General features: G+C 43.2%; 2 protein-coding genes across 3 annotated transcripts in view; both read right to left on the reverse strand.

Moving 5' to 3' along the window:
* The window catches only part of tnip1 (TNFAIP3 interacting protein 1), a 45,406-nt gene extending 44,222 nt beyond the window's left edge, over positions 1–1,184 (reverse strand). Inside the window, exon 1 of the mRNA XM_066667023.1 lies at positions 1,166–1,184. The gene's annotated coding sequence lies outside the window, so the exon portion shown is untranslated. The remainder of the gene's footprint in view (positions 1–1,165) is intronic.
* A 6,530-nt stretch (positions 1,185–7,714) lies between these two features.
* anxa6 (annexin A6) overlaps positions 7,715–23,629 on the reverse strand; it is a 32,762-nt gene continuing 16,847 nt past the window's right edge. Inside the window, exons 13-25 of one of the 2 annotated variants that reach the window (XM_066667164.1) lie at positions 22,276–22,334; positions 22,085–22,163; positions 20,252–20,333; positions 20,062–20,156; positions 19,698–19,811; positions 18,769–18,859; positions 17,619–17,698; positions 17,474–17,527; positions 15,609–15,702; positions 12,713–12,808; positions 12,546–12,604; positions 11,694–11,831; positions 7,715–8,433 (exon numbers count right to left, since the gene is read on the reverse strand). In XM_066667164.1, coding sequence (XP_066523261.1) covers positions 8,374–8,433; positions 11,694–11,831; positions 12,546–12,604; positions 12,713–12,808; positions 15,609–15,702; positions 17,474–17,527; positions 17,619–17,698; positions 18,769–18,859; positions 19,698–19,811; positions 20,062–20,156; positions 20,252–20,333; positions 22,085–22,163; positions 22,276–22,334 — 1,101 coding nt within the window. In that variant the 3' untranslated portion in view covers positions 7,715–8,373. The remainder of the gene's footprint in view (positions 8,434–11,693; positions 11,832–12,545; positions 12,605–12,712; positions 12,809–15,608; positions 15,703–17,473; positions 17,528–17,618; positions 17,699–18,768; positions 18,860–19,697; positions 19,812–20,061; positions 20,157–20,251; positions 20,334–22,084; positions 22,164–22,275; positions 22,335–23,629) is intronic. The other variant, XM_066667165.1, reaches the window with a different exon arrangement.

Below are 23,629 nucleotides of genomic sequence, written 5' to 3' on the forward strand. Positions count from 1 at the left end.
TGCACGATCAGTTCTGGATCACTCCAACTCATCCCAGAAGCACTTAATGTTGTTCCACAGCCCAGTGATGGGGGAATTTACTCTCTTCTTAACGGCTGCTGGCACAGAGTATGGTGCCTTTAAACTTGCTTCAGTGTCCCCATTTATTTCCATGCTTTTTCTATAGGGATTTGAACTGGGTGGGCTCAGCTGAATATGTGTCCACACTTTAAATGCAATTCACTCTTTCTACACAGTCAAAAACAAAGGTACTGTATTGGTTTCTATAGGTACAAACCGTGTAAATGTACCTTTAAAAGCACAGCAGTGGTTTTAAAGTCGAGTTGTGCTCCTTTAAAGTACCTTACGTTGTCTTCTCCAGAAGGAGGAGAGAAAGATTTCATTATAGAGCTGTGTAAACTAAAATAAATGTCCTGTAGGTGAAATGGGACATATGCAATAAACACAACTGGAAAATGTACTACAATTAAGATAGAATAATGTACAAATATGAGCTCTAACTTAAAGTGTGGAATATATAACCTGGAGGGAACCACCACAGTGACAGGTTTTTTGAAGGCGTGAGGGGTGTCTGTAAAGATTTGACCACATAGTGTACTATGCAACAGTCAGAAAGGTATGCATTAATGTAACTGAAAGGCACATCCACCGCGCACATTGCAGCATGACCATGTTGTCAAAACTAGACCAGCAGTGACACACAGGATATTTCTGTTCTGGGTTTAAGGCAAGCACATAGCTGTCTGCAATAAATAAAACAGCACAGAGCCAAAGCTAAAAAAGCAATGTCAAGTGAGAAAATACTGCATCTGAAAACCTACAGCTTATAAATAATAACACACAGTCACACTACAGTCCCTAGGAGATGGGTTACAGCTGCTAATTATCAAGATGGTAGCTGATAATCAATAGCAATATTGGAGAGGCTATGGGTAAGGTTTAGAATAAAGTTCTATGCTGAAGTCAGAACTGCAGTAAACTTAATGTAAGTGATAGATTTAATAGAGCCCTTCACACTCCAGGTTCCCTTGCAAAGAAGAGACATTAAAGCTGAACCTTAGCTAAACACACACACACACACACACACACACACACAGCATCAGATAGTGGACTATAAAATTAAATTAAACAGGACTATAAATTCATATACAGTTTGCACACTCACCTACCCAGGGTGCTTGTGTCCGTGAGGCGTTTTTTAAGGAAACTGGTGGCACTGGGGGAAGTGTTAGCTTGTGTTTTCTAACACGAAAGGGGGAATTCCCACATAGTGAAAGGCCCTGATATTTTCAGCTCTAAAGGGGGGACCTGGTATGTGGCCAAGAGTCGGCCTGCTTAAGTGTTACCACACAACACAACACATTATAGTCCTTAAAAGTCTGCACTGGTGTATATTTAGCATACCGGTCACTAATTGTGTTTGCTAAAGCCAACACAGTTTACTTTAGGTCCAACCTTTAAAGGGTTAAACCCAGAGGCGTTATATGCAGTTGAGTAGGTTGAAAACACAGTGGTTTTTAACTTAACATTAACTTGAGAACTTTTACAGAACTTTGATAGAGTTAAAGCACCCAAATCATGCAAATTCCACATTAGCTAAACACTGTTTTTCAATGCTAACTGCGCTCTTATTGATTACTGTGCTGTAGATCACTAACTCACCAAACACACAATGGATTGCAACTTTCTGTTTCCATTTAATGTCTGAATGCTTTGTTTAACTGGTTATTTCTTTGCAAACACCAAGGTGTCAAAATTTCATAATGCATAGGTTGCGCTAGTTTGTCAAAGCTAGCATTATACAAAGGTGCAGTCCTCTGTTTAAATATAAAACACACCAAAAAGATCTAATGTACAGCCAATTTCATAATACAGATTATTAGTAGCATTTTGGTTTTATTTTTTTACTGTAACCTATGTATACAACCCCTACCTGCATTTAAAAGTTTGCATATATAGGCTAACTTTCACAATGCACACATGCTTTCAGGTGTTCGCTAATTTCTATACTGCTTCAACATTAGACTGGATATGAGTGTATAACTCTTATATACAGTCTTTGGTGCCAACGCCCTGCAGAATGCCACCATCTGATGCACTTAATGAGTGCATGCTCTGGTTCTCTCTTTTTCTTGCAGTTTCTGTAGTGGCTAAAATTGCAAATAATAATAATAATAATAATAATAATAATAATAATAAATGCATATACGAGTTAAAAAGTATGAGACTATTTATTCTTTATTTATTTATTACTTTATCGATGGTATTCCTTTTGCAAAAGCATCTGAGAAGGCACTTAACTGTTCGCAGGTACTTGTTTTCTCTGCTCATGTCCACGCAGATGCAAAAAGACCTGCCTTGTGTTGACATCATGCCATGTTTTTGTATATAACTGTGTCCAGTTTTGTCAGTGCGCTCGATAGCTTGACCTTCTTTTGCAATGGAGAGTTTGCAGGCTTTTTTCTCTCGCCGTGTTTGTGTTTGCAGCTGTTGAGGTCAAGCTGCAAAGCTCAATTCCTGATCATTTATTTGGATGTTTTTCTCTGGGCTGTGTGCTGCTGTTGTTGCTGCTGCTGCAAAATCGATGTAGTCTGGGATGTTGGCCTACTGCAGGGGATTTCCTACCCTCGCAAGCCTTTTTTTTTTCTTCTTTCCTCTTTTAACTCAAAGATGGCCTGACAACAGCTGCATACACACATGCATGCATGCACACACACACACACACACACAGGGACGTTCAGAGACGTGAAGTGATGTGTGAAGGGCTTCTTTCATGGCAGATGGCTGACAAGGAGTAAGGTCACCAGCGGGCTCACTAAACTAAGTCTAATGTACACACTCAAAATAAAAGCAGTCCTTCATTTCATTTCCAGTATAAATATCCATTAGGAACAAGGGGAAACCCAAGGGAAAATAAAAGAAAAAGACCCAGGGTGAAATGTTTAAGAGATCCATAACAAACATGCAAGCTGTCTCTAGCAGATAAATAGCTCCAGTTTCTTTGAGAGAGAGAGAGAGATGTATCGCTTCAGACCTGAACACATCCACTGCTCTTTGTGTCCATCCTTCCACTGTGAGAACTCTGAGTGGGTGTGAAAGGACGTGGAGCTGAAAATGAAGCCAGATAAGCCAGCATCTGAGACTGTGCTTTGTGTGGAGAACTATTAAGATCCTTGTAGATTTATTTACCACATGAACAACGAGTAAACTGATGTAATGATCAATGTCATTTTCAGGTAAAAATCCACCACAAGATTAAAACCAGTGACAGGTGAAGTCAGCATTCATTCATTCATTCATTAATTATAAATGCTTATCCAGTTCAGGGTCGCGGCGGGTCCAGAGCCTACCTGGAATCACTGGGCGCAAGGCAGGAATACACCCTTTAGGGGGCGCCAGTCTTTAGCAGGGTGACACACACTCACACATTCACTCACACACTCACGTATGATCCACCTACCAACATGTAACCGGAGCAACTGGAGGAAACCCACACGGACACAGGGACAACACACCAAACTCCTCAAAGACAATCGCCCAGAGTAGGATTCAAAACCACAACCCTAGGACCCTGGAGCTATGACACAGCGGCGCTACCTGTTGCACCTTTAAGTGAATACTGGCATTGATGTTTTTGGTTACAGTGGCCACTCTTCTTGTAAATGATGTTAGAAGCAGGAGAATCACAGTGAGTCCGGAGCCTACCTGAAATCACTGGGTGCAAGGCAGGAACACAACCTGGAGGGGGCGCCAGTCCTTCACAGGGCGACACACACACACACACATTCACTCACACACTCACACCTGTGGACACTTCTGCCAAAAGTGGTCAAATCATCAGTCAACCATTGAACCAACAACAGGGCCATGGGTCCCAAGGTTCATTGATGGCAATATGGAGTCTGGTCCAATCCCACAGAAGAGCTACTGTAACTCACACTGCTGGAACAGTAATGCGGGCTCTGATAGAAAGGCCTCAGTGCATCACAGCTTTCTGTGTATAGGGATGCACTTGTTCAGTGTGGCCATCAGAACTGGACCATGGAGTGATGGAAGAAGGTTCATTAAATGAAATAAACACTTGAAATACATCAGTCTGTGTGTAATGAATGAGTACAATACACAGGTTTCACCTTTTTGAATGGAATCACTGAAATAAATCAGCTTTTTTCATGATATTCTAATCTTATGACCAGCACCTGTGTGTGAAAATGATTGCTTGGTTTGTGCACTATGTCAAGAGCCAGCCCACGTACTGCAGGCCATCGGTGGCTCAAAAAGTCCAGTGTGGCCACACATTTGTGGACACCCACTCACCCAGTGTTTCTTCTGAAACGAAGGGTATTAATAGTTCACTTGTTCCTCTTGCATTAACGGCCCCTGCTCTTCTGGAAAGGCTTTACACTAGGTTTTTGTAACATTTCTGCGAGGATTTGATGGCATTCAGTCATGAGAGCGTTAGTGAGCTCAGCTACTGAGGTTGCACGGTTAGCTCTGGATGACAAACGTCGCTCCAGCTTGTTAGATAACGTATTAAATTGAGCTACATTACCAATCCTCCACAGTCTGGTGCTGGGGACCCATGTACTCCTTGAGTTCACACTTTTCTATAGAGATTAAAGAAAACATGTAAGCCCTTACACCTTAAAGCATGTCAGCATGAGGTCGTGTATCACCAAACTGCTGTCTAGCTGTATTACATATTTTGAATAAGCCCTGCATGCCCAGACCTCACCCAATGATAAAAACCTTTTGCCACTAGTTACTCCCTCATTATAATGAATGTTACCTTCATTGTCAGCTACTCCACCACAGGCCCAGTGCAGATAGTGTCCAATGCTGCTGTCAGCAGTGAGAGCCCTGAGGACTGTTTACATCTCGGTGACGGATATTTATTACATTTAGAAAACCCAGATGAAATACAGCAGGGAAATTCCTCAGGTCAAAGCGCTTGTCTCTGCTTCCTCTTTGTCAGGTGCAAATGGAAATGAATGTAAATAGAGGTAGTGATTGAACCGGGTCCTTCTGCTTCCCTCGTTTATGATGAGAAGTACACAACAACAAACCCTCACTGATGACTCGTGGGCATCGAGTGTATGATACAACTGTGAAACAATGTGTCTCAGACCTTCGGCCCACATACAGTGGCTTACACGGGCCGATGTGTCATTTACGCCGCACTGTAGTCACACCGTTTCAAAACACTGTTAACAGTTTACTGTAGGTGTCCTTCACCCATCAGCCGACATGTCACTGGTACTCATCGCACTCATCTGTAAACACTTATTCCAACAAGTGCTGAGCCTGTCACAGTAGGCATTTTCTGTGGTCGATATATTGTCCCAGACATAACTGCTGCGCATAATATTATTGCAATATTATTGTCATTGTTTTTTTTCTCGCTGATATACAGATAATACTCCAATTACAGTCCTTTAAAAAGCAATGAAATAATTTTAGTACAAATTAGTTAATAAGAATATTCCGACACTGGAATCGGAATTAATAAATACTCTTTAACATCAGTAGGAGATGTTATAAAACTTAAATAGCAGCTGAAGGCATTTTGTTTCTTATTTTTTTACTTGCTTCGTTAACTAATCTCATTTTATGTTACCACTTAATTATTACATTATTTTAATATTAGTATTTTTATTTCTTTGATTTTATTTTAAACTTGGTTTTATATTATCATCTTTTTGTGATTTCTTTGATCTTTACATCATTCCTAATATTACTGTATTCTGTAATTATTTGTATCATTTAGTGTCATGTTTTTCTATCTTGGTCTTTTACATTTTGTTTTCTATTGATTATTTTTCATGATTTATGGCTACTTTTTGTTAGTCTTATTATTCTAAAATGCATTATTTGTCAGTACAGTTGACCCAGCGCTTGTTTTCTTTTCTTCTTTTCTTTTTTATGTAAAGCACTTTGAGCTGCATTATTGTATGAGGTGCTATATAAATAAATATTATTATTATTATTAATATTATTATTTGAATATGTGGGTTCAATTCCCACTCCGGGTGACTGTCTGTGAGGAGTGTGGTGTGTTCTCCCTGTGTCTGCGTGGGTTTCCTCCGGGTGACTGTCTGTGAGGAGTGTGGTGTGTTCTCCCTGTGTCTGCGTGGGTTTGCTCCGGGTGACTGTCTGTGAGGAGTGTGGTGTGTTCTCTCTGTGTCTGCGTGGGTTTCCTCCGGGTGACTGTCTGTGAGGAGTGTGGTGTGTTCTCTCTGTGTCTGCGTGGGTTTCCTCCGGGTGACTGTCTGTGAGGAGTGTGGTGTGTTCTCCCTGTGTCTGCGTGGGTTTCCTCCGGGTGACTGTCTGTGAGGAGTGTGGTGTGTTCTCTTTGTGTCTGCGTGGGTTTCCTCCGGGTGACTGTCTGTGAGGAGTGTGGTGTGTTCTCTCTGTGTCTGCGTGGGTTTCCTCCGAGTGACTGTCTGTGAGGAGTGTGGTGTGTTCTCTCTGTGTCTGCGTGGGTTTCCCCCGGGTGACTGTCTGTGAGGAGTGTGGTGTGTTCTCCCTGTGTCTGCGTGGGTTTCCTCCGGGTGACTGTCTGTGAGGAGTGTGGTGTGTTCTCCCTGTGTCTGCGTGGGTTTCCTGCGGGTGACTGTCTGTGAGGAGTGTGGTGTGTTCTCTCTGTGTCTGCGTGGGTTTCCTCCGGGTGACTGTCTGTGAGGAGTGTGGTGTGTTCTCCCTGTGTCTGCGTGGGTTTCCTCCGGGTGACTATCTGTGAGGAGTGTGGTGTGTTCTCCCTGTGTCTGCATGGGTTTCCTCCGGCTGACTGTCTGTGAGGAGTGTGGTGTGTTCTCCCTGTGTCTGCGTGGGTTTCCTCCGGGTGACTATCTGTGAGGAGTGTGGTGTGTTCTCCCTGTGTCTGCGTGGGTTTCCTCCGGGTGACTGTCTGTGAGGAGTGTGGTTCATTCTCCGTGTCTGCGTGGGTTTCCTCCTGGTGACTGCCTGTGAGGACTTTGTTGTGTTCCTCCGGGTGCTCCGGTTTCCTCCCACAGTCCAAAAACACACGTTGGTAGGTGGACTGGCGACTCAAAAGTGTTCGTAGGTGTGAGTGTGTGAGTGAATGTGTGTGTGTCTGTGTTGCCCTGTGAAGGACTGGCGCCCCCTCCAGGGTGTATTCCCGCCTTGTTCCCAGTGATTCCAGGTAGGCTCTGGACCCACCGCGACCCTGAACTGGATAAGGGTTACAGATAATGAATGAATTATTTAAATATCCTAAATAAATATAATATTTTCAAATGAATTGACAGAATGGCTCCAGAATAGAGAGACCAGAGAAAACCTGAGAACAGATCAGAATACAAACACATAAGTAAAAACAATGGGTGATATCGAGGTCGGCAAAACGTAATGAGGAAATATCCATATATCTCACGGATATGACTACGAATAGCATGAGTATTGTCAGACCTACAGACCTAGTATAGCACTTTCTAGGACAAATCTGGCTAAAGCAGCTGAGAGATTTCTCCAGACTCCCACATCAGCCTCCAATGACATCACTGCAGTAATTTGTTGAGGAATGTTGTTCTTGAAACTGATTAATTATTGATTATACTCATTTGCAGCTGTTCCAGGGCATCCGATTTCTTTTCTAGAATGATTACAACATAAAAGCCAATCAAGAAAGTGAATTTTGAAGTTGTGGCAGTGGTGGAAAAATGAATAAACCCAACACAACCAAAATGAACAGGATCAGTACTTTTATTTTAAGGCAGTTTCACTTCAGTCCCATGTGGTTACACCGTCACATCTGGATATTATGACCACCCCTGGTTTGGAACGAACTCTGCCCCGGACGTCTCACGTGCCACGTGACTGGGTTTGCTACAAGTATAGAGGAGCACGCACACCAGTCACTTGTAGCTGAGCACAACATGATTGTCATGGGCAAAGGACACGATTTGACTGATGTCCAATAGGGTACAAGGCTTCTGACAAGTGGTACAGTTAGAAGTGGTACAATTGGAATTGCCTCGAGTGCCTCCCAACTCGGATGACGTCTCGCCACTGTCATCCGAGCCAAGGGTGGTTCCCCCCACTGTTGGGCAGATGGTCATAAGATTCGGATATGACTGTGTACATTGAACAGTGGATGGATTACAGAGCCAAGCAGTTTCATTAACCTTCATTAATCACCCATTAACATTAAAGCAATAATGGAAAACTGTAAAAAATAAAAGTCACATTGTTATCGGATCACAGTGGCTTTGGTTGAGCGTGTCCTGGGGGTTCGGAGGTGGTCGGTTTTGGCACCGGGACGTGGCGGAGGTGAAGGCAGCAGAACAGGGCAAACGCGGCTGAGCGGAGGGTTACGGCGGGAACATCGGCACAAACACAGCAACGCACGTGGCTCTAATCCTCACCACCGCACAGTATCAGCAGAGTCTTACGGTAGTCTCCTGAGGTGTCGCCCTGGAGGAGGAACACAAAGTAAATACAGTGCAACAGTTCACAGAAGCTCCATGGTAACAAACACCAAATAAATCATAATCACAAAGGATCCCCAATCACATCCACACAGAGTTCGATTAAAGGTTAGATTATTGCCTCAACATTTAACCCATCCGTGGCAGTGAACACACACACACACACACACAAGCCCAAGCACCTCGGCAGTGGATGCTGGGGGAGGAGACAATTGTTCCTGTAAATTGAGGGCACTGAATGACAGCCCATGTTTGTGGGTGTCTTCAGGGACCTTGTGATGCCGCTGCCGCTTGTGGGTGTGCAGACTAGAGTCTCCAGCGTCCAGGCTTAAGTCTCCTTCCTACTTTGTCTCCCTACGTCTGCGGGTGAAACAGTTCTGAGCTTCTGAGTGCCCTGATGTTAAAAATAGAAACGAAATTCCGAGCAAATATTTAAAGATTAAAGGCAGGGGACGTCAGACAGCTCCCCTCTGATTGGGCTCCTCTGAGTTCCTCTCTAGCACTCTCCTGCTCTCATAGAGAATGATGTGTCACCTGTAGCTCCTTCGCCTTCTACCGAGAGCGTAGGGTGACAGTAAATGTTGGAACACTGCTGCAAAGATTTGATTGCATTTAGCCACAAAAAAAAAAAATCGATGTCCAGGTTAGGGGATATACCCCGTTAACGACACCAAGTACCGGGCGTGGAGCTCGTAGGCTCAGGTTTAACTGATGAAGTCTATCCCATTTCACCTTAAAGGAACATTATGTTGTATTTTTACAGCTTCAAAATCATTGTGCTGCTTTATAGATCTGTAAAAGAAGGGAGAATAGAGACTAGAATCTTCGCTATTCCAGGCTCTGCACTGAAGCACAGAACCTGCACTATGTAACTTTCGGAAGAGGGTAAGAACCTCCCTCCTTTATTTCAGGACAGTGCTGTAAAAATGAACCACACTCTGCAACTGTAGGGGGAGCCCAGGAGCAAAAATTCCAAATCGTACCTAGTGTCCCTTTAACGGAACGGTAGGGCTGGTCATTGTGGGCCTTTCATTTACATTGTGAATGATTTCTTTGCAGAGTCCCACAGTGTAACTGTGTGCACCGTGTGAGATTAAATGCTTGTTCTCCGCACAAAGAGCTGGAAGGTGATTTGACGGCTCCTAGATGGCCTCCGTTGTTCTCCACAGTTTCCATACAGACTTGAAACAGTCTGGAACAGCCCATCAATGTCAAAACATCTGAAAAAGTAGAGAGAGCACTAGAGTTTCAGCGTCAATGGTGTGAAAGTTATTATTTATCTTCAAAGGGGGGTTTTGATGGTAGAGCCAGTATAGACCTGTTATAGAGTGCTTCCTGTCACAGCGCTCCAATCAGCAGAGAGAGAGAGAGAGAGAGAGAGAGAGAGAGAGAGAGAGAGAGAGAGAGAGAGAGAGAGAGGAAATCGAGAGCACGGGGAAATTCCTAAACAGCTGAGCGTACGGACCGCAGAGACATGTCAAGTTCTTCGTACGTCCCCCTCCACCGCCACCAGAAAGAGGATGTGAACGTTCACAGCGACACACCGCAGGGTACAGGACGTTCACACACAACACACAAACATACGTGCACACACACACACACACACACACACACAAGCTCCATTCATACATTAGAGGTCTGCTATAAAGTATAGGGGTACAGGCCGGGTACGGACAATGAGTGCAAACTTCTCAGAAAATGAGAGAGAAACAGAGAGCATAACAAAAAACAAAGAGAGAGAGACAGACACAGAAAGCCAAAAAGTGAGAGACAGAAAGCCCAACGTATCCTCCAACATTTCATGGTTCGGACAGACACACAAAGGGTTCTGTTGGTATTTTTTTTTATTATCCTTTATTATTGCATCCTTTCTCTTCTCTCAGTCTCTCTCTTTCTCACTCTTCTCTCCTTCATACTCGATTTCTCTCTCTCTCTGTGTTCTTCGCTCTAGCTCACTCTATTTCTCTCTCATTCTGATGATCCCTGTGTCATTCCCACCCCACTCTTGCTCATGCTCTATTTCTATTTCTCATTACTGTCTCTCTCTCTCTCATTTTCTTTCTCTGTCTCTATCTCTTCCCCCTTGCTCACTATAATTCTCCTTCTCTCATTGTTAATCTTCTCTCTCTCTCAGTCTCTTTTGCTGTCTCTCTGCCTCTCTCTTTCTCTCTGGCTCCCTCTAAATCTCTCTGTCACTCTGAAGATCTCTCTCTACTTCTCATTTGTCTCTCTCTTGCTCACTCTGTTTCTCTCTTTCATTCGCATGTTTCTCTCTCTCTGCTGCTCTGTCTCTTCTCTCTTACTCAGTCTCTAACCTTGTTTCTCATTTCTCTCTCTCCTTCTCTCCATCTCTCTGCTGCTCTCTCTCTTCTCTCTTACTCAGTCTCTAACCCTCTGTTTCTCATTTCTCTCTCTCCTTCTCTCCATCTCTCTGCTGCTCTCTCTCTTCTCTCTTACTCAGTCTCTAACCCTCTGTTTCTCATTTCTCTCTCTCCTTCTCTCCATTTCTCTGCTGCTCTCTCTTCTCTCTTACTCAGTCTCTAACCCTCTGTTTCTCATTTCTCTCTCTCCTTCTCTCCATCTCTCTGCTGCTCTCTCTTCTCTCTTACTCAGTCTCTAACCCTCTGTTTCTCATTTCTCTCTCTCCTTCTCTCCATCTCTCTGCTGCTCTCTCTTCTCTCTTACTCAGTCTCTGACCCTCTGTTTCTCATTTCTCTCTCCTTCTCTCCATCTCTCTGCTGCTCTCTCTCTTCTCTCTTACTCAATCTCTAACCCTCTGTTTCTCATTTCTCTCTCTCATTCTCTCCATCTCTCTGCTTCTCTCACCTCTCTTACTCAGTCTCTAACCCTCCCTTTCTCATTTCTCTCTCTCATTTTCTCTCTCCATCTCTCTGCTGTTCTCTCCTTTCTCTCTTACTCAGTCTCTAACCGTTTCTCATCTCTCTCTCTCTCTCTCTCTCTCTCTTTCTCTCCATATCTCTGCTGCTCTCTCCTTTCTCTCTTACTCAGTCTCTAACCTTCTGTTTCTCATCTCTCTCTTTCTCTCTCTCTTTCTCTCTCTCTCTCTCTCTCTCTCTCTCTATCTCTCTCTCTCTCTCTCTCTCTCTCTCTCTGAGATTCAGCAGTATCAGTTGGGTCAGATCAGTCTCCAGAGCTGCAGGTATAGGTCATGTACCCCAGCAGACCTCTGTCTCACATCGATCACATGGTCCACGGCCAACGAGAGACAAGGAGAGGAACACTTACAACCATAGTCTCTACCTGGATGAACTCATGGAGAGAGGCGTCGTGCGTCTCTTTAAACTCTTTGCGGATGTTGAAGAGGTCGATTTCAGAGCGAGAAACCATGATCCTGATCAGAGCTCTATCATCAGTCCCCAGACCCTAGAGAGAGAGAGAGAGCAGAATCACAAGCACAAACCCAGAGCTTTAAAAACACTCACCACAGCACTTACGATTAGTAATAACCTGCTGCGTTAATAAAGCTTGGGGCCCAAGTAAGCGCTAAGGATCAGTGTGATGTGATAAAGTTAGAACCCAGAATCAATAATAAAATAAAGCATTAAGAACCGTCGTAAACATTAAAATATAAGAGCACACATTTAAAAATGATGGGTTATTTATTACAGGTAATGGTTCTTTGCATCATGAAGGTGTTCTTCAGATTGATGGAGAATGTGCTATAGATGGTTCTATACAGCACCTTTTAGAAAGGCTTCTATACGGCACCAAAAACTGTTCCTCAAATGTTACAATGTCATGTTTTTGGAACCCTTTTCTAAAAACTGCCGTATAGAGCCATCTATAAGAACCCCTTCATGATGCATAGAACCATCTAATCATGCCAAAGGTTCTTCAAGTGTTTCTATTTAGAACCATTTTCTACACCAAAGGACCCTTGTGGAACCATCATGTTTAAGTGTGCACCAACAGAAGTATTAAGACTAAAGGAATAGACGAGTATTATTATGGTAATTGATGGTATGAGGACTACTACACAATATATATATCACCTAGTCATTGTGCTAAAGTGCTAAAGCTAATATTAATACTTTGTGCTAAAGTAGTCAGGGAATTTTATAAGGATTAAGGTTATACCTTCATGGCTTTGTACAGACGGTCAGCAAAGTAAGAGGGTTGGTTCTTCACACTCCTCACTGAAACAAACAGGGCATTACTGTTAAAGCACTGACCTTTCCACCTCTTACAAACAGAGCTGTCACATGTAAAAAGAGGATGTCCTGCACACACTGAAATCTTCTCACCAATAGCAAACATGGCGTTTTTGACATCTCCAGACATCTCCTTCTTGATGATCTGTTCGATGTCCTTGTTGGAGCATCTGACAAACTCCTGGAACACTGTGGAAAATAAAAAGGCCACGAGTGAAAATCATGTTTCATCAGGGCCTTATAATGTTATGAGAGCCATCATTTGATACATCTCCCGATCACATGATGCTACGAAGCTTGAAGTATGAAAGACAGCACAATCTTTTTGAACCACGAGGTCACTAGAGCTCAGCATGCTTGGAGGAGGACACCAACTGCTAGAATTTTGCTGAGTGATGAGGAAGGGAGGGCCATCCTACGACCCATGGAGAGAGAGGCCATTTTGAATGGCTGAGGCTTCACTGGGGATTTATCTTATGATCTGATAGAACCAACACTTACAGTGATTTTCCACTGCGTTGTACCTACTTGACTCAACTCTACTCGACCACTCACTCCACTGCTAAAGCTCTCCTCTGAAATGTTGCCGATGACGTCACAAAACATTGTCTCTAACGGGAACCATTGTTGTTTACTCGTAGTGTGTTTACTGTTTTTGTTTTTTGGGACTGAACACGGCTCTGTGCATCAGATCAGTAGAGTTTCTTGTTCCTTGTTGCACTGAAGAACCTCTTCAAAAGACCATGCCATAATTGTACAAGCTCCCATCGTGAGTCAGACAAAAACAAATGTGATTGCTACTGCAGATTGGAGATTGTACAGTCGGAGCGTTTGTGCTGGAGGTCTGCATTTCATCGTGATTCACAAGTCTCTCCAGCCAATCAGCGCTCTGCAAGGCTTACATGTTATGTTTTAGTCGCTACTCTGTTTGCTTGGTATGGAGAGGAATTAGTGCCAGACTGAAGAGCAATCACTGCAATAGAACAAAGTGAAATGCAATCCCCACACGTCATTGCTTTTATAACTAACAGGAAGAATATGTTAGTTAAATAAAATAAAATACATAAAATACATGTTGAATTAGTGTCAAAATTGAATACAGTAACATCCCAATGTAATCAGTACACAACAGTATTGCTTTATATTGTGAGGTACTTCAAACATAAACATCTCATTGTGATGCAATACACGTGTCATAATGAAAAGCGAATATTCATTATATTGATTTAATGTCGCTCTGTCTCTTACAAGAATAAAAAACACTATTCTATAGGTGTGATTGCTTTTCAATTTGGCACTAATCCCTCTCCATAGTTTGGAACCTTGAGTGAGCAGGTACTGAAAAAGAACCTGGTTCTAGCTATAAGGTGCCATATTTACCTAATGGAAAAACCATAAATATCAGAGTACAGCTGTGTTAAGTTGAGTAGGACAGGTACCATGCAGAGGAAATGTACCATCAGACTGTTTGATTTTTCAGTACTAACTGATAGCAACGAGTGCAATAGCAGTTCTGAGACAAGAGAAGTGTTCTCAAAACATGCTTTGATGTGTTTTCTGCTGGCACGAATGGGAGCTGGCCTAGATCTAAAATACATGATGACTTTGTAAATTATTTTACATCATGAACACTACTAACTGAAGGTAAACTCAGAAAATTGATGATAGTGTCCCTGGGGTGTTTTTTATTAATTTATTCTATATTGAAATGTGATGATAATAGCAATGCATAAAAGACTGGGGTTCATTTCCCTGCTTGGGTAGCCACACCACACCCATCAGAAACCATAGGTGAGATACTATTTGCCTAAATCTGCAGCATGATTATAAATAACTGTGGATAAAAGCATTTTCCAGTGACCATAAATTGATACAAATATGTAACTAATTTTAGGGACCTAGGCAGCACGCTGTCACGCAACTCTAATGTCCTGGGGTTGTGGGTTCAATCCTATTGGGTAACTGTGTACAGGGCATGTGGTGTGTTCTTGCTGTGTCTGCGTGGGTTTCCTTCAGGTGCTCTGAGAATTAACTGAAGGCTCTGCAGCTCTAAAAAAAAGATATTTAACATAAGAGTCAATGAAAGTGGTCATGTGTGACTTTCCACCATATTGAATTTGCCCAAAAAGAGGTGGGAATTTACGGAAACAAAAACTAACGCTGATTGGACTGTGATACTCAGAGGCGGGACATACATTCTGGAAGAGCTAAGTTAATACAGAGCTGTGGGTTAATACTGTGGTAGAATAAAAGAAAAATAGTCCTCCTACTCCCTCTTACTGGTTTGTCGCCCCAATCGCCCTAATGAACAAACCGCCAATGAGCCGGAGTAGCTACTTTTATAGACAATAAATATTATATAAATATTCAACAAGAAAAAGTTTCTCCCCCTTTTAAAGCCACACCCTCAAAACCACTGGAACAGCATGGTCTGTTTGCATTGCTCTGAAACATCACCAAAACACTAGGGCTGAATCTCAAATATCTTCCTCCACCCTATGTAGTGCACAGTATAGGTCATCAAATCAGATCTTTTATCTCTGACTAACATTTTCATGTACTGTCTGTGTGCAGTTGTATTAGTTTTATATTTTAGGGACCTAGGCAGCAAGTTGTCACGCAGCTCTAGGGTCATGGCTTTGTGGGTTCAATCCCCTTGGGTGACTGTGTATGTGGCATGTGGTCTGTTCTTTCTGTGTCTACTTGGGTTTCCTTTAGGTGCTCTGGTTTATTTCCACAGGCCAAAAACCTGTTTGTAGGTGGATTAGCTGTTCAGAATTGGCCCCAGTTGTGTGAGTGTGTGATGCCCTGTGATGAATGGGTGCCTTGTTCCCAAAGACTGGGTAGGCTTCAGATAGGAAAACAAAAACAGGATGAAGCAGTTACAGAAACAGACTGAATGAATGAATGAATGATTGGACCTAAAACAATGCAGTGACTGAATGCTGTGGGAACGGAAACTAAGTGAGAGTTGCTGTGTTTGCTCTACCTCTCCTCAGGTGAGGGAAACTCCGTGTGCACAGAATGCTCATGAACTTATCAATCATCTCGTCAGAGTCAGCGTTGCACGCGTCCGCCAGGTCCTGAAAGAGAGAAGAGACACAGTGAGGTCTAGCCTTGAATTATTACTCCTGTTTGTGAGGGGTAACTCTGTGGCAGAAGTATAAGACGCTTGCTGTATCTTTATCACTGCACAACACAAAAATCCCCACAGCTTTAAAAATGGAGCATCACACAAAGCCGTTCCTGCTAAAATCTCTCAAGGATCGCCCTCACAAAAAGACCAGCTTTATCATTTCTCATATAAAATTCTATACATTTTTCACTTTTCAATTTTAGATAACATTTTATTTTAGGTGCAGGAGATCCAGAATAAAGATTATTGTGAAGTTCACCATAGCCATACTGAGCCTATTCCCAGTGCCCTATTCACTACACACTTCACTACATAGTAAGGCATGTAGGAATAGAGTAGGGGGTGGCACATGGCAAAAACACATTGGTGCCAGCCCTCTCAGAACCCACAGAGAATCAACTGAAGGCTCTGCAGCTCTAAAAAAGAGCCTTAACATGAGAGTCAATGAAAGTGGTCATGTGTGACTTTCCACCATCTTGAATTTGCCCAAAAAGAGGTGGGAATTTACAGAAACAAAAACTAACGCTGATTGGACTGTGGTACTCAGAGACGGGACATACATTCTGGAAGAGCTAAGTTAATACAGAGCTGTGGGTTAATATTGTGGTAGAATAAAAGAAAAATAGTCCTCCTACTCCCTTTAAACGTTTTGTCGCCCCAATCGTCCTAATGAACAAACCGCTAATGAGCCGGAGTAGCTACTTTTATAGACAATAAATATTATTTGGAAACAATTCAACAAGCCACACCCTCAAAACCACTGGAACAGCATGGTCTGTTTGCATTGCTCTGAAACATCACCAAAATACTAGGGCTGAATCTCAAATATCTTCCTCCACCCTATGTAGTGCACAATATAGGTCATCAAATAACGTTACATAAAGTAGTGCACTCTACGTCAGATAATAAAACACTTTTCATCTCTGACTAACATTTTTACATATTGTCTGTGTGCAGTAGTATTAGTTTTATATTTTACTTTTTATTTTACTTTGGACAGAGCATATCCTACACACAGCACCGCAGGAAATGAGAACATTTACCACTAGCAGTTAAACTACTCTAGTTTTAACTTGACTTTCCATGTAGACTTTGTCTTGGTTCAAATTTCCTGACATTCCTTTCAGAATTTATATATATATCATTGCTGTCCAAAGCAATACATATAACTCCATGTTTAGTTACTGTATCAACTGAATTCAGCACCTTCACATTGTTTGAAAATGCATTAATGGATCAACATAAATGCTGCAAAATGACTTGGAAAAAAATATTTTAAATTGACTTCCATTGAAAGTTAAAGAGGTTTTTTCTATTTTGGAGAATCGTGTTTTAGCCTATATTTGGGACTAAGGATCATCTGACTTTAAAGGCCAATCAATCTTCCCATCGCTAATATTAGCATTGTTAAAAATAAAAGAGTTACTGTAGTCATTATGCAAAATGCCGTCCTGTGAACAGATCCCGTGGGCTTTTCTCATTATCAATGATACTTAAGGGTAAAGTCCTCTCCTGAGGAAGCCTCAGATTAAATACCAAGTTCCCTTTTTTTCAGCTAAACTTAGCACATTGTGAAGCTGCCTAAAATTAGCTCTCAAACCCATGAAGCCACTTTCACAACATACAAGTCTGGGTTTTATCAAAAACCCAAACCAAACTGTCTAGCCACAGTAAGAAACTTGTTGCTAGGGATGTGCTTCCGGAGACATTTCACTCACTTGTGCGTCCTGTACGGCTCTGTCCATGTCAGCGGGCGCTTCTTCGCGGGCTCCCTGAAGAACACAACCAGTATGAGTTTATTACAGTGATGTAGAATTTACAAGAGACATGCCTCAGTAACACTAGTCTACACCCACAGCTCACCTGAGCCAGAGAGACCAGGATCCGACAGAACTTCCCAGAGGTGTCTGAGCAGATAGCGTCCTCCAGACTCTTCTTAAAAGCTGGGAGAGAATCACAGACATCTAATTTAATTTAAATATCATTTAAAATGATTTAATGACTTCCCTTTAAAAGATTTTGTAAACAATGCCATGTCCAGTGTCCATCTCTTTGGTTATAAAGGGGACATAATGAATATTCTCCTCATTTTCCACAAGTGAACACAACTCTGGGGCCTTAATGAAACTTCGCCATGCTTTGGTCATAATACCACAAGGGTCAAACCCCACAGCAGCGCTCTCCACCTGTCTAAACAGCCCTGTTCAGACCGGCTGGTTTCAGCACCTGTTCCTTTAAATGAGAATGAGCCACGGCAACCGAACGGAAGGGGAGACTGTGTATCTGGCACGTGCATTTGGGGGATGGAGCTTCTGGAAGGAGCATTGAAAGGAGGAGTGTGTTTGTTTTGTTTTTGAAATATCAACAGCCATTCACTAGAATCATATACAGCACCTTTAAAGAGAAACATTGGTGAGTTGGTCAGTCTCTCAGCTGCTGATGTAGATGTGTAAATTGCTGCTGCCCTCTAAAGGACATCACCGCTCATGACTTTCAAAAATAAACAGCAAAAGCGAAACACAGCTGATGTCTTTTGAGGCCCAAATGGAACTATTTGTAACGTGAATGTTAACTTCATTTGTGGCCACAGTTTTAATTTATTCCCACAACTGACCATTTATTCTCTCATATCCTTTTTTATTCATTCATTCATTATCTGTAACCCTTATCCAGTTCAGGGTCGCGGTGGGTCCAGAGCCTACCTGGAATCATTGGGCGCAAGGCGGGAATACACCCTGGAGGGGGCGCCAGTCCTTCACAGGGCTCCTCTATTTATTATTCTTTTTTAATTTAACAATCATCAATTTATCAGAGATTTCAACTTTAAAATCTGGCAGTCAATATATGACTGTGAAAAAATATATAACATTACAGTCTCAAAATAAATAAAAAATAAAGGCATTAAATCAACATAGTGTGTAGGTACTCCTCATATTTTGGGGTCAATACCATTCATCTGTCTGAAGACCCTTTATTGGACAGTTATTCTTTCATCCTCAGGCTGATTTCTCACCTTTCTTATAGGCTGCACACATGTCCTGAATCTCCTGATTGCTCCTTGTGACCAGGATCTCAATCAAAGCATGTTCATCTGTCCCAGCTCCCTGCGGACACACACACACACACACACACACACACACACAAGAGAGAAAGAGAGAGAGAGAGAGAGAGAGAGAGAGAGAGAGAGAGAGAGAGAGAGAGAGAGAGAGAGTATATTTAGATCAGAAGGTAAGAACCAAGTGCAAGGTAAACAGTTAGCTGGTTGTTTAGTTCTCCCTGTGTCTGCGTGGGTTTCCTCCGGGTGACTGTCTGTGAGGAGTGTGGTGTTCTCCCTGTGTCTGTGTGGGTTTCCTCCGGGTGACTGTCTGTGAGGAGTATGGTGTGTTCTCCCTGTGTCTGTGTGGGTTTCCCCCGGGAGACTGTCTGTGACAATTAATGAATAAATATGTAATTTGATGTTAATCTGATGTAACCATTTTTAAATTGCATGACCTGATCATGTTTAGAGTCTGAGGTCAATGCTGAGCAGAGGCTCTAGTCTGTGAATGTCTAAGTCTAACAGGACTGCAAACGTTCAGTATACGTCTGAGTACATTTAGTACAATTATGAAAATCAGCTGTTTTAATATGCACCCACTGAGACAAAAGCATGAAATGAAATGGTTCAGGGTCATCGTGCTCAATGTTAAGAATGGCCTAGAAGGGTTTAAAGCTGCCAGCGTTGGGCCTTGGAGAAGTTATTGAGATGTTTGTGTCTTCAGCCATGCTTTACAATACAGAAAAGACTATTAGAGCCATAAAGGTGGACAAACACCCTGTAAATACCCTTGATTCCATGTGAAATGTTGGACGAGCTCTTGTCTTTGAGTACACCGTATAAATAAACGGTACGTGAGCTCTGATGTGATCACTGTGTGGACGCTTATCTTATGTCCAGTGTACCTCCATGGCTTTTTTCATCATTTTGGCATCAAACTCAGCTGGGGTCATCATCAGGCCCATGATGAGACGACACAGGTTCTTGGAAAGCTCTGACTTCAGGTCTGCCATCAGGTCCTGCAGAGGTAACAAAAACACAGCGTGTTATTGATAAAAAATAAAGCAGCACCCTTGTGAAGCCCTATCAGCTCTGAGCAGGACCCACACCCAACCCCAGGTATGATTTGCAGTCACCTACCAACCCAGCCAGGTTATATTTTTAAACAGCAAGACAGTGAAGACTGGAGCTACGGCTGAAACAACATGTGTCTCCTCTGCATCAACTGCATTGTGTGTAAGTGCATTAGGGTGATCAGAGGGCCCTCACCCGGCCGAGCAGAGATTTAAAGGCCTGTCTGATCTCCTGCCTCTGTTCATTACTCCTCCGAGTCACGATCTCGATGATTGTGTCCTCGTCCGTCCCTGAAGACACATGGAGGTTTAAGATAGGTCAACAGAAAGGATACAAACTGACCAGTGAGAGGAGGAAATGGCCATTTGAGAGTGATGTTACTCACCAAAGCCTTTCATGGCTTTCCTCAGGTCTTGGGCATCGCTGGCAGGGTCAAAATCTCCATAAGGGCGAACTGTTCCCCTTAACTGGACATGAGAGATGGAAATCAGATCCACAGCTATAGAGAAGTTTAATAAACACACACACACACACACACACACACACACACACACACACAGAGAGAGAGAGAGGCTGTTCCACACACAGTGGGGGATTTATACCATTCTAGCCCAGGCTTAGCCAGGCATGAAGATCTTACACACTCACGTTGTGGGGACTTGTCTTTTTTGTGGGTTCACGATCTGGTCCCCACAATGTAATAATTACATTTTAAGGTGAAGACATGTCTAAGGTTGGGTTAGTCTCCACAAAATAACTATATTGTGTCCCCACAATTCACAGATACATGTCTGTGTGGCTGTGTGTAATAACACAGATATGTCAGTGGTGGGTGTACACAGAGGAGTCTGCAGACCTCTGGACGCAGTTTACAGGTAGCTACAGATCTGAAATGTGTGACCAAGAGTGATATATTTTAATGAGGCCATGATGTGCAAATGATGAGGAGTTTGTAAGAGTGGAGCAGAGTATAATCAGATAAATAACACACACACACACACACACACACACACACACACACACACACTCAGACATCAGACAGAGATCAGATATTATGTCCAATGTTCCATATCACTTTCTCTTCCTGGGTTTCATTCAAGAGGTCAGAGATGTAAAATGAGTAGCGTTATACAACAGCTTTCACTTGCTTTATTTCTCTTTCCATCCTCCAGTCTCAGTTACATTTAGGATGGGGTCATGGGAGCTTTCATAAAAACACATTCACAGTCTGTAAAAATGATGGACACAGCGTATTTGGACAGGGATAAAATCACAGAGGGACTCACTTATGTGATAAACATTCTCCCTCACTTTACCTACTCGTGTAAAACGAATCCCTTGTGAAATGCTTAAAGCTGCAGCAGGTGATTGGTCTTAAAACACTTTTTCTTAAATTAGTTGAAATACTCTTCACATCCTGATAGCCATCAATAAATGAAATGCACTAATGCCTTGTCTATTTAGTCCACAGGACTGTAAACACTCCTCGCAGTAAATGTTAGACAGGGATACAATTTTTATCCTACATACAATGAGCGCAAAAGCTGCTTATGACCTACACTGTGCACTACATAGGGGAGGAAGATTTAGTTTAGATTCAGCCCTAGTGTTTTGGTTTCTTGTGTCATTCCTGTGGTTTAGGGGTGTGGCTTTAGACGAAGGGTGAAAGTGCCCCAAGGGACATCTTTATATATGACCTACTCCAGTTTTAAGAATGTAAAAATGTAAATATACATAAGCCGTTCATAGTCAACCACTGGCTGTGTTAAAAAACAACAAACTGTTACTGTCAATGACACTGAAACCAAGATATTTAAGGGATAGAGGGGTAAAGGGGTAAAGAGGAACACAGTGAGTGTCTGTGTTTGAAAGGGAGGGAAGGGGACACAGATGTTTCTATCATCTGTAGAAAGAAGTATGAACTCTAGTGGTAGAAATGGGGAAGGAGAGTATTGTATGAGTGGAACTGGAGGAGGTTCAAGATGCTGATTTGTGCAATGAACAGCATTCAGATGCTATCAGCACAAAAACAAAAGCCCTGCTGTATCACCACAGTGCATGGCTTATCAGGACTGGCCATAACAGTTAACAAGAGGTCAGTGGGGAGGTGAGTGTGTGTGTGTCTGTGAGTGTGTGTGTGTGTGTGTGTGTGTGTGTGTGTGTGTGTGTGTAATGTAATATTGCTTATTGGCCACTGTGAGAGGCAGAAGGACCAGACCTGGACTCTGGTCATGGCGCTGATTTCCCACATCTTATAAGCAATCTGTGCAGCTTCAGGGAAGAACTCTCCAGCGATACTGAAATACAGCGAGAAATAAACACATTTTAAACACATTCCAGATTTTCAAAAACAAATCCAGGTTTTCTTTAAGAATAATTTAAATTTCACCCTTAAAGCCACAAACTTACTCATCATCTCCGCCACACAGCTTCAGCAGAGTGCGCTTGTACTCCCCAGATGTGTCGTCCTGTTGGGGTTTGAGAAAGATAATGCAGTAGATGTTCTGGTACAATGTGCTGTCTACATATGTATGCAGCGATGCACATCATTTCCACATTAAAACTATATATTTTGACTGTCTGTGAGGAGTGTGGTGTGTTCTCCCTGTGTCTGCGTGGGTTTCCTCCGGGTGACTGTCTGTGAGGAGTGTGGTGTGTTCTCTCTGTGTCTGCGTGGGTTTCCTCCGGGTGACTGTCTGTGAGGAGTGAGGTGTGTTCTCCCTGTGTCTGCGTGGGTTTCCTCCGGGTGACTGTCTGTGAGGAGTGTGGTGTGTTCTCTCTGTGTCTGCGTGGGTTTCCTCCGGGTGACTGTCTGTGAGGAGTGTGGTGTGTTCTCTCTGTGTCTGCGTGGGTTTCCTCCGGGTGACTGTCTGTGAGGAGTGAGGTGTGTTCTCTCTGTGTCTGCGTGGGTTTCCTCCGGGTGACTGTCTGTGAGGAGTGTGGTGTGTTCTCTCTGTGTCTGCGTGGGTTTCCTCCGGGTGACTGTCTGTGAGGAGTGAGGTGTGTTCTCTCTGTGTCTGCGTGGGTTTCCTCCGGGTGACTGTCTGTGAGGAGTGAGGTGTGTTCTCCCTGTGTCTGCGTGGGTTTCCTCCGGGTGACTGTCTGTGAGGAGTGTGGTGTGTTCTCTCTGTGTCTGCGTGGGTTTCCTCCGGGTGACTGTCTGTGAGGAGTGTGGTGTGTTCTCTCTGTGTCTGCGTGGGTTTCCTCCGGGTGACTGTCTGTGAGGAGTGAGGTGTGTTCTCTCTGTGTCTGCGTGGGTTTCCTCCGGGTGACTGTATGTGAGGAGTGTGGTGTGTTCTCTCTGTGTCTGCGTGGGTTTCCTCCGGGTGACTGTCTGTGAGGAGTGTGGTGTGTTCTCTCTGTGTCTGCGTGGGTTTCCTCCGGGTGACTGTCTGTGAGGAGTGTGGTGTGTTCTCTCTGTGTCTGCGTGGGTTTCCTCCGGGTGACTGTCTGTGAGGAGTGTGGTGTGTTCTCTCTGTGTCTGCGTGGGTTTCCTCCGGGTGACTGTCTGTGAGGAGTGAGGTGTGTTCTCTCTGTGTCTGCGTGGGTTTCCTCCGGGTGACTGTATGTGAAGGGTGCGAGGACTGTCTCTGCTGAGTATGGCAGTCTGGACATGAGCCAGAAATGCCCTGAAAAGTTAGTTCTGTGTTGACATGTGGCTCTAATTTGTAACCTGTGTGTCTCTCATGTGTGAGGCTGGAGTGGTCCTCTCAACTTCCCTTGAGCCACGTGCCAGGTGATTCAGAGTCTAATGCTTAACTAT

The sequence above is a fragment of the Hoplias malabaricus genome, chromosome 4, assembly GCF_029633855.1.
Source record: "Hoplias malabaricus isolate fHopMal1 chromosome 4, fHopMal1.hap1, whole genome shotgun sequence".
Classification (NCBI taxonomy): Eukaryota; Metazoa; Chordata; class Actinopteri; order Characiformes; family Erythrinidae; genus Hoplias; species Hoplias malabaricus.